The sequence below is a fragment of the Apaloderma vittatum genome, unplaced genomic scaffold, assembly GCF_000703405.1.
Source record: "Apaloderma vittatum isolate BGI_N311 unplaced genomic scaffold, ASM70340v1 scaffold7215, whole genome shotgun sequence".
NCBI lineage: Eukaryota > Metazoa > Chordata > Aves > Trogoniformes > Trogonidae > Apaloderma > Apaloderma vittatum.
Genome location: NW_009716811.1, coordinates 34,935 through 45,982, shown reverse-complemented (window position 1 = coordinate 45,982; position 11,048 = coordinate 34,935). Strand labels below are relative to the sequence as shown.

The following is an 11,048-nucleotide window of genomic DNA, read 5'->3' as shown; positions in this document are numbered from 1 at the left end:
AGTAATTTTCCAGAGTCTGCTTTCTTGAAATAGAAAGCTGGTATCCCTGAATTCAAATATCTTGGAATCATTTATACTGAGCCATGTCTGTACAGTGAAGAGATTGACTTATTGCTAAGCACAAGACAAAAAGATTTGTAAGCCAAATTTAAATTTTTTGTCTTCTTTTACAGAGTTATAAAAACATGAAGATGCTGTTTCTCCTGTGTCTTTTAATTTTTGGGATGCATTCCAACAGTTATTGCTATGAGCCTAACCACCAAGGTGTAAGAAACCAAAATCAAAGAGGCCAAGGAAACCGAAACATGCCCCAGCAGACTGTAGGGAACAGTGTTTGTCGGTTTGCATGTTGTTTCTTCAAAGAGATATCTTCTCGTGAAAATAATGGGAATGTTTTCTTCTCTCCTCTGAGCATCTCTACTGCCTTTGCAATGCTGACTCTGGGTGCCAGATCAGACACTCTGGCACAGATTCTTAGGGTCCTTAGCTTTAACCCACGCGAGATTTCTGAAAATGAAATACATGAAGGTTATCGTCAACTCATGCAAATGGTAAACAGAAAGAACGAGGGGTTACAGCTGAATATGGGAAATGTCCTGTTTGTGCTTGACAAGTTGAAGCCACAAGAAAAATTTTTAAGTAGTCTCAGGAACTTCTATGAAGGAGAAGCTTATCCTATGAACTTCAAGAGGGCTGATCAAGCCCAGATAAAGATCAATGAATACGTAGCAGAAAGAACCAATGGGAAAATCAAGGACCTCATAAGTAACCTTGATCCACTTACTGAAATTCTCCTTATTAGCTATATTTATTTTAATGGTAAGATATGCATGCTATATTCATCTACTTCATACATTATTTCCTCAGGTCGGTCTTGGACCTCAGGTTTTTTTTGCAAAATGGTTTTGCAGATGGATTTATATCTTGTTTTTCCTTTTGTTCTTCATACTTTATTAACAAAAGCTACTGGAAATTATGTCTTGCTTGATACAGCTGATAATTCCTGGCAAAATTTATAGCAAATTTTCCCCATATCTTTTAATATATATACTTCTTTCCTGATGAAGATTAAGTGAAATACACTTTGAGGAAGGTATGTCTATTCAGTAAAGCATCTAGTCTTATATAATTCAGTGCAATTTAAGTGGTTTCTTCAGTGCTACATTGGCTAGGAATTAATTTGAAATCCAATTCAGCTGTTTTTTTGTTTGGCAAGTTCAGAGTTAAATTCAAAGAACACTGTTAAAGTAAAACTTAGCATCTTATCTAAAAGAAGACAGTTTCACTCAATAGTTTTGCTGTTACTCAGTATGTTCATGTATCCAAAATAAACATGTAACAGCAGCTTTACTTTGACACTAATTTCTCCTTTTTTTTAACTAACTATGCCTTACTGATAGTATGGTTGTAGTCCTGATGTGTCCAGAGGCATAGGTTTTCAACATTTTTTTTTTGATTTGCAGATTCTAATATTTCAAAGTGAAGAGATGGACCTACCAGTATCAAATACAAGCTTAATGACAATAAGCTTGTTTTTCTTAATTAAATTGTGCAATCTGCTTAGATACAGTCTACAGATCTTCCTAGAGCTTTTCAGACTGCTGATCTAATGAGAAGAAGAGGAGAAAGGCTGTAAGGCTCAATCAGCGGTCTAACGACAGATACTGTGTCTTCTTTCAAACCTTGTCTCTCTTACTTGTTTTATTATATTATGAAAACAAAGCAATTGTACTTCAAAAAATAATATTCTGATAAAAATATCATTAAGCTATTTAACTGAAACAGAGATGATATATTAGAAACAATGCTATTCTTTTAAAAGAAGTGCTAGTCATTTAAAACTGTTAACTTAGATCCTTCCCCTCTCCTCCCCAATATGAGGCTTCCTGCAACAGTAGTTCAAAACCATATATTTATTTTGTTTTGCTTTTCATTTGTGTCTCTGCTCTTTGTGTTAATCTCTAGAGATTTGGTCATGGCTAAATGGAGCCCTTTGGAATACAGATGATTTATGTTTCTTAATTCTCTAGGTTGTCTCAAACAATGTTTTCAAGACAGGCTTTTATTTAGCATCAGGCATGTCTTTCAAAACAGGCAAAAAAGCTGTTGATTTTGTTTTTGAAGAAGGAGCAATAAATTTAGTAGCACAATGTGTACGAAAGCCTAAGAAACTTTGATTACAGATAACTTTTGTATGTTATAAAAATAAGGGTTTTTTTAAATTAGATGTTTGTTCTTATCACTACAATTATTTTTCCAGCTCCTCCAAAGATGGCGGATATTCAGTTTTAGCTCTTCAGTTCTGAAGAAAATAGATTGTGAACTGTATAACCTTCCTTGCACAGTACTGGTGACTATCTTCCCCCTTTTTTGTCATGTAGTGTAGTGTAATGTGGAAGGACAAAAGTCTGGCAGTATTTTCCTGGCTCTCAGCCAGCAGGTATACTAATCTGCTCTAGTACGCCAGTCCCTTATCATGCCCTGGCTGAGCCAGTCACCACAAACCGCTGTGCTTCAAGGTTCATTTTTCCACTTGAACACTGTGAAGCATTTGAGAAAGGTGCTATCCCTAGAAGGTAGCCTGCTGAGAGGAGAGCATAGGAAGAAGAGTTCCTCCAAAACTGGAGGAAAGGATTAGTGAATATCACCTCTGTCTAATCTGTGGGCCAAATTATAACATCCTATTTAGTTTTTAATCAAACAAAGCTCTTTCTGAAATTAGTGGGTGTTTTCCCTGAGTTAAGCACTACATAAAGGTTGTTTGAGTGCATCAACGCTTGTGCCATTCATCTTTTTGTGATTCATTTTAATTTTTTTTCTCCTTGAGTATATCAAGGCAGAAGTCCTGTCTGTTACACAGCTGATGACAGAAGTCATTGTTAATAAGGGAACATACAAGTAGCAGCTTTTCCCATCTTCAGAGCATTAGAAGTTGTCAAATTATATTTTCAGAGCCCAAGATATGCACTAAGTTTCATTTCTCTCTCTCCAAGTGTTAAATAAATGCTGTTTATGTCTATTTCATGATTGGTGGAAGCAGCAGATGATAAATATTTCATTTGTATCAAGATGATTAGTAACCATTCAAATAGAAATCAGAAGTAAAAAGAGGTTGCATCTTGTTTCATGGATGATGACACTTATTTAGTTAGCATTGTGGCTCTACTTTTGCCCACTAGATTTGATAAAATATTAGTTTTGTTCTAGAGGTCAAAATTTACTACAAAGCAATACCTCTTTAAAAAAAACACCAACAACAAAAAAATGAAACACCCCAAACCAAAACAACAACAAAAAAAATCCAAATGAAACAAAAAAAAACCCAAACAACCTCCCCAACTTTTCCTCCTTTTAAACATCTGCTTAGCCTCTGAAATGGATGAGGTGGATTTTGGTTTAGGAATTCCTCTAAATCCTCTAAAGGATAAGAATCTTTCAGAGTTTCAGTGTAGACAGCTTGTTTCACTATAACTAAATGGGGAGCCCCTGGAAATTTTGTATGGTCAGCCTGACAGTACAAAAGATTTCTGTTGTTTTGGTTTTTTAACCCAAGAGTCTAGTAGAATTAAGTTTTTAATTACTTTACTGGCCATCAATTAAAGTAGCATATAAACCCCTTCCCTCTTCAAGTAATGCAAATGCCTTTGTTTCTTTGGAGAATTCATTTCTCATGTCACCCTTCACAAGGCTGTTTTGGTGTGGGAATAAGGAAAGGAGAGACTCTTCTTCTGAGCTCTCATATAAAGGCTGCATCATATGAAGACTTTATAGGTGCCTTAAAACTGTTTTCATGGAGAAAAAGTGCTCACTGGAACACTTGATATCTCTTCTAATTGAAGAATATTGCAGCCTGCTGTAAGATCTGAGGGAGATATTCACATTGCCTTATATGTACTGTGTGTTACTATTGAATTGTTCTGAGTATTCAGTAAGACCCAGTGCTCATCGCAAACTGGTTTGTCTTTGAAGTTGATCTAGCTGTACCAGTTTCTGTCATCTATGAATGTGTCCTATGGTTTCATGTCTTCAAAATATCCTATAACTGTCTTTTATATTTCAAGCTGAATGGGAAAAACCTTTTGATCCAAAATACACTAAAAAGAACAAATTCTTTGTGGATGGGAACAAAGCTGTTGAAGTTCCGATGATGTTTGGAATGGGCCTGTTCAAGCACGGTTATGATGACCAGCTGTCTTCTACTGTGGTGCAAATGGATTACAAAGGAGGTGCCTCAGCATTTTTTATTCTGCCTGATCAAGGAAGAATGAGGAAGCTGGAGAAAAGATTATCTTGTGAACGTATGTCAAGGTGGAGGACATTAGTCTCAAAAAGGTAAAGTTCTGCAGTTCTTGATTCAGATGGTAGGCAAGGAGGCACAACAGTTTCAATTTGCTGGGCTACGACACAGAACCAGGGTATTATTTTTAGTTCTGTTTTAATCTACAGAAGAATTCCCATTTACTAGAATTGAAATCTGTCTCTCTAGTGTCCTCGTGTTTTCATGGAGTGAAAACCACAGCTTTAGGACTTTCACCGTTTCTGCATTTTGTTTCCCATCTTCAACTCTCCATAGCCGCTGGGTTACTGTCTTAAGAAATGTGTGTCTTCTCACTTTTTTGGGGGAGGTTTTCTGCCTTCTACAGTTCACAAATAAATTCCTACCACTTTCTTTCAGCTTCTTTTCATGACTCTTTCTCTCTCCCTCTGTCTCTCCCTTCCACTCTCCCTTCCTTTCTCCTTTTCTCTGTCTCCCTCTCCCCTGCCCCTTCTCTCTTTCTGCCTATTACAGTTACCAATAATTGCACACTTAATGCTGAAATAACAACTTTCCTTTGGCAATTGTGAGGACAAAGCTCAGTGATAAGGTTGTAGAGCAGCTGGCACATTGCAGAGCAACTATAGTCAGGCTCTCTGAAGACTTAGGAAGGTGAAATTGGAATAAGATGTGCTTGCCTCAAGGTAACTTTGAGGCTAGAAGGCAGAAAGGTTATATGCTATCTAAGAAAACTTAAGATTTCTTCTGTTTAGCGTCATGTGTAGTAGTAGCCTGTGATGGGACAAAATATTTGTACAAGTGTAGGCACAGCATGTTTACAAAATCAGACCCTTGTGTTCATTTATGAACCTGACACATTAGAGACCTTCACTCAAAATTGTATTTTAGATGATAAATTCTCAAGACAAAAATGACATCCTGATACAGAAAACCAAACCAAGTGCCATACTATTAGCTCTAATGCACTAAGTCTCATAAAAAAAAATCTAGATTTTTTTTTAAATTTAAAAATATATAGAAAATAGTCTGTAATTCTCTGTGCACGTTTACAGTTTTGAAACTTCTGGGTACTTCTATGTGGTTTGTGACTAAAATCACTATAAGACAAATAAGAAGGTGAATTGAGATACTTATGAATCATTTGTGTTAAATAAACACAATTGTCTTTAAAATCAACAAGAGAAACACTAAATACAATTTAGGGAATTTGTATTTCTTCTCCCCATCCTCCCTCTGCTCCCCAAACCATAATAATCTACCTAAAAGTCATGAATGAGAGATGTAAATCTTATAAAAGGCATCACTTTTGAAGACAAGCTTTTGCCATGCAGCTCCTCATTTTTGACCGTGAAAGTTCTCTCCTGCAAGCTAATGATGCCTACTCCTCCTTTTCCTTCTAATTTTCAAAGCAACTTTACTATTATGTGGAGTCTCTGGGAGGTCTTAATAAATTGATTTGATGTAGGATAGGGAATCATTTAAGGACTATAGCAAGCTATCTTTGTACTTGTTTCCCTGCACACTAACATTGACACAAGTTGCAGAAGCATTATGAGAACATTTTTTATTGTTGTTGACTGCTATAGAGGGGATAGTACTGAGGTATTGCCAGTGCAGGGAGCTGAGATCTCTTTAATGTCTGAACTGTGGAGAAAACATCACTTTCTATTCTGGGAAGTGTATCCTAGGGCTTCCTGCCTGGTTGCGTTGTTGCTGTGTGCCTATAGCTTTCCCTTTCCTGCAAGTTGAAAGCAAGTGGGGGCTTGTAAATGAGTGTCTTCATGTAATAGCAAGACAGATGATTCAAAGATAGTTGCATCCTCACTTGAAACAGCAATCAGCACAGTCAGAAATTAGGCAGAAGTAAGAGATCAGCAACCTGTTATCAACCCACTAGCACACTCATTTTTGGGTAGCAGCCAGACTTGACATTAGATGTTGTGCTGGGCTGGGATATGGGCCCTTTCCCTCCCACTTGGCCATTGGATGAGTTGCTCTTTGGCCAGCTTCATTAAGTGCTCCACATCTCCCTGACCTGGAACCCTGGGCAGTTTTCCTGGATTCTCACCAGAAAACAGTATCTACTGTCAGCATTATCACTAACCTCTGTCTCATTATGCTGCTTCTAGCTGTAAATGTTGGTTTTAACCTTTGAAAAGGAATTAGTAGAGGAAGAAAGAAATGAGTCAGAAATATTGATCTTTGATTCATTTATGGAAAGCAGCAAACCAGTTGCTTTTAGAAACAATTAAATAAATCAGACATTGGACTTGACATAGAAAAAGAATTATTTATTCACTGAACATATTCTGTCAATGTCCTTTTGATTTTTACTTTGTCATCCATATAATCACCATATATTGCTCTGCTTCTTTGGTATAACTTTTTATTTTCTCTGTGCTGATTTATATGATAAACACAGAAAGCCAAAGTTTTTTGTTTCCTTTTCCTTTTTTTCTCCCTTTTTTCCTTTTTTTCCTTTTCCCCCAGAGTAGCTAGTGAACTTGGATATATTGGATATTTTTGTGTCCATCCAGAGACACCTAAAAGAATCACCTTTTCACTAGGTGAATTCTCTGCATCCTCAGTAATGAGACTTGATGAAGGTGCTTCCAGCAGAACGCACAAAATAGCACTAACCTCTGAAAACATCAGATGAAGATCCTTAGGGAGATACATCTGTACTGTTGTGTTCAAGGAGCACTGGGTCAACTTTGCTGTTGACGTGTTGGCTTTCTGTAGACCTTGAGCCAGCAACCTACAGCCCTATCCTCTCAACCAGCCTTCCAACACTGTTATAAACCTTCTTGTCTTCTCCAAAAATAAATGTGACTATACATCTCCCACACAGGCTAAAGAGAGTTTGCAAGCAGAATATATTTGGAGAGAAAACAAAATGAGTTTGTCTCTTGGGAGTCTGTTATACTGTGATATCCGACCACAGGTTTCACTATTTTCTTGCACTTTTTTTCTGGCAGTTCAGCAAATTTGTATCTTCCGAAATTCACGCTTTATGGGACGTATAACCTAAAAGATATATTATATAAAATGGGCATCGTGGATGTATTCACTGATAAGGCTGACCTGTCTGGGATCACTGGGCAGCCCCAGCACAGAATTTCCCAGGTAAGTCATGCTGCTTTTTGTTTTATGGTCCCATGGTTTCTGATACTTACATGTGTTTTTTTTTTCACAACTATTCATGATGCAAAACTTGTGTGAAGAGGTTTTGCTTCACATGAAAAGGCAGCTGTTGGTGTATTTCACCCATTCTGGTTGCGCTATTGGTGCAATTGAGTTGGAGCAGTAACTGGAGTTTCAAAAGCTGGAGCTGTATTTTTTTAATCTAGGAGGCCTTTTTGATCTGCATGGGGTAACCTTATAAAACAGATATGAACAAATCATTGTCTATCCACACCTTGGTACCTTTCTGCAGCATATGGTTACTATCATTACATTGCTCCTTCTTTAGCCTGACTGTGGACAAGTAAGGAACTGTAGGATGCGTCACTGTATTTTACAGAGGAGAGGGAAGAGGAAAAACACTGCTTGCTTTTAAACTGTTTCAGGGAAAAGGAAAATACAGTTATTAAAAACATTTGGCTTTAAGCGTATAAGCAATGACTAATTAGTGCCAGGACCAGGCAAAAGCTACAACTAATTTATACTTCAATAAACATAGAGTTTAAAGCTGACAATCAGTGCAAGTTTCATTGTCTAATATGAACAAAACAACTTCCCCCCTCTCATGACCTCAGGTGAAAGTTAGTGAATTAGGGTCTGTGAATGTCTTGATTTTGTAAGGTAAAACTCATATATGTCTCTGCTCTGTCCCTCTATTTCTGGCTCTTCTCTTTGCTCCCATTTTTTTCCAAGACATCAAGGAACACAGGAAGCATAATTGTTGGATGTTATTCATTATGTTAATCTCCATGTTAATTCTTTAACTATATGAACTTTTAATAGACAGTTAAATATGTTCTGGTTCTCTTAACCTTTAGTCTAGCTCCATGGATCTGCAGGAGCAGGAGCAGGATATGAGAGAAGAAATAAAAAAAATATTTTCACCAGCAGAGACATGCCTTTCCACTCAGGGATAAACTTTTCTTCTCTGGGGCTAGGAAAGCTGTGCTGTGTGTAGCTTACTGATATTTTTCCCAGTTTTGCTGGTTTTGTGCAGTGAACTCACACCTGTCCATCTGATGCTTGTTTCTTACCAATAACCTCCTCAGACACTTTTAGCTCAAGTTCTTATTTAGTGACTAGTTTTGCACCTGGTTGACTTGTAACATGTTGTTTCTTCACAGGCTGTTCATAAGGCCGTGGTAAAGGTGGATGAGACTGGCACTGAAGCAGCAGCTGCCACAGGCATGGAGATAGTGCCTATGTCTGTTCCAGCTAACATTGTATTCAACAGACCCTTTCTAATGGTCATAACTATGGATGATAATATACTCTTCATGGGAAAAATTGTGAACCCTCTGAAAAAAGATTAAGTAGATGTATGTATCAGGTATGCAGTGATCAACACTGTTACACAAAGTATTTGACCTAATGAGTATGGCATGGCTACAGAGGGCTCTCCACATCTTAACTGATGTTATTCATTGTTTTTTTTTGTAGATGAGACTCTTCACTAACTTAAGTTGTCATAGTTGCATGTTTGTTTGGGCCTTTTTTGAAAATTTTTTTTTTAAGAAGTTTGCACTCCGGCAGAACTGTCTTTAGATCCGGGGCAAAAAAGGCCTGTGTGATACTGACAGCGTAGATACATCCTCTAGCAGGGAAGATGAGAAACATGTGGGTGGGGGGAGTGTTGTGTAAGCCTGCTTCTTCTCCCATGGCTGCCTTCTCCCCTTTTTTTTTTTTTTTTTTTCATTGACTGACAAATGGGTAAAATTATGGCACTTTACTGCTTGTTCCCATTTTCCTACCAACATGAAGTTCATATCTAGCATATATCTTAACATGCATACTGCTTACTACGTTGCATAGTACCATTGTTGTCCAGTGAGTCTATTACACCCTTGCCTTTCAGCTCTTGTCCCAGCTAGGCTGCTGCAAATGGGTTACAAAGAAGGTGTATTTTTCACTTGCATATATGTACTGGCCTGCCTATTGTTTCTGTGAGAGGTTACAATTTAGACTCATTCTGGGGCAAATGTTAGGTCTAAGAATTGGGTCTACGCAAATAAGAGGTAGATCAGGTGTCTGCAGCTCAGTGCCCTGAAGCCGACCTTCGTGAATCAGACGTTCAGTTCAGAGCAGTCGGAAGACTACTTCTAGCCTATGCCTGCACCTTAACCAGCTTCTAGAAGCCCCTTAAGCAGCAGGAAGCACAAGCCATCTCCCTCTCATGCCAGTGTCTGTATCGTTATCGTCTGGCCCTGGGAGATTACCCATGGTAGTAAGCACCATTCCAGTGTTGTTTGTAGGATCAAGCACCCTAGCAGTAACACCTGTACCCCATGAGTGACACTTGCCATGTCTCTTGACATAACCCCTTCTGTTCCCAGACTGTCCAGTAATACAACATTGGTACTCTATTTCTCATTTGCTTCATGGTTAGTATAGCCACAATATTATAAATATCTGTTTTCACTGTTAAGATACACAATACTAAAAGTCACATTCATAATGCACACGCTTATTTATTTTTTCATGTTTACTTTCCTACCTAATTTTTCTTGCATTTTTCACACCAACTAGCATTATTTTATTTCTTTGCTCATGTTCATGGTATATATCTGATCTCTGGTTGCAGGAGGGGTAAATTATTGACTAAAATGGGTTAGTCTGTTAACAGGTATTAAGCATTAACATCAGACTGTACAGCCTTGAAAAATGCAAACATATGTACTATGGTAGAAGATCAACAATGAATAAACATGACATAAAAAGTTTTTAATTTTGCTATTTCGTTTCTGTAATTCAGTACTAAGACTTTGATATAGTTCAAGCAGGTTTTTTCGCTCATGTCAACAAACAGTTATTAATATACTGCTCTTACACATTAGATTAACGTGGTAATGCCAGTAATGATCTTCAGAAAGCCTTTGGCCTGAGCAGTAAACACTTGTTCAGCATACAGCAGGTTATCTCTGTTAGAACTTTTGGGGAAAGCTGGGCATTTCTTTGATGCAGAGGTATTTATTTCAAAAGCTATAGACAGCATGCTGCTTCTACCAAGTGTGTAGCTTTGTGTGCGTCTCTCATTTGTCTTCTAAAAATCTCTGTCTTGACTCCCTCTAATGACTACATTACCAGTCCTGGCACATGTTTTGAATTGTGGTTCGTGCTGTTCAATAAACAAAATACAGACCATCTATGTCATACGTTTTTGATAGGTTAGGAAAGTGCTTAGAAGCAATCAGCTATTTGTATAGGAACCAATTTCCAAATTAAATTAAAATCAAAGTGAAGAAAAACTCTTCTGTGTGGCATTCAAATTAGGCAATAAGGAAGAATAAATTTAATATTTTCCACACTAAAACTAAATGTACTTCATTTGTATTCGTTTGTATTTGACTACATCAGTGAATCCCTAGAAAAACTTGACAGAGGGTATTTTTTTCTACAGAACGTTGTGATTTATATTGACCTGGAGTCACTGTGGGTCTTGCTAGATCACAGTTTTCTGATGTAACTGGATCTTGCAGCTTGCTTTACTGTGAAAATGTATAATATTGCACTTGGATGTAAATCCACAAAACCTGACTTAAAAAGGAAAAAAAATGGTATATTTGCACAGCAAAGTAAAATAGAATTATAA

General features: G+C 37.4%; 1 protein-coding gene across 1 annotated transcript; it reads left to right on the top strand.

Moving 5' to 3' along the window:
• The first annotated feature begins 305 nt into the window (after window positions 1–305).
• Window positions 306–8,772, top strand: LOC104274142 (alpha-1-antiproteinase F-like). Its single transcript, XM_009869683.1, has 4 exons — window positions 306–819; window positions 4,062–4,332; window positions 7,255–7,402; window positions 8,584–8,772. The coding sequence occupies exons 1-4, from the start codon at window positions 306–308 to the stop codon at window positions 8,770–8,772; spliced, it is 1,122 nt and encodes a 373-aa protein (XP_009867985.1).
• The last annotated feature ends 2,276 nt before the right edge of the window (window positions 8,773–11,048 follow it).

Bases quoted from the DNA above. Each gene is read 5' to 3' on its own strand.
- LOC104274142 (XM_009869683.1), top strand. From the start codon at position 306: ATGCCCCAGCAGACTGTAGGGAACAGTGTTTGTCGGTTTGCATGTTGT. The intron at 820-4,061 runs GTAAGATATGCA...TTATATTTCAAG, and splicing joins TAGCTATATTTATTTTAATG to CTGAATGGGAAAAACCTTTT. The intron at 7,403-8,583 runs GTAAGTCATGCT...GTTTCTTCACAG, and splicing joins CCCAGCACAGAATTTCCCAG to GCTGTTCATAAGGCCGTGGT.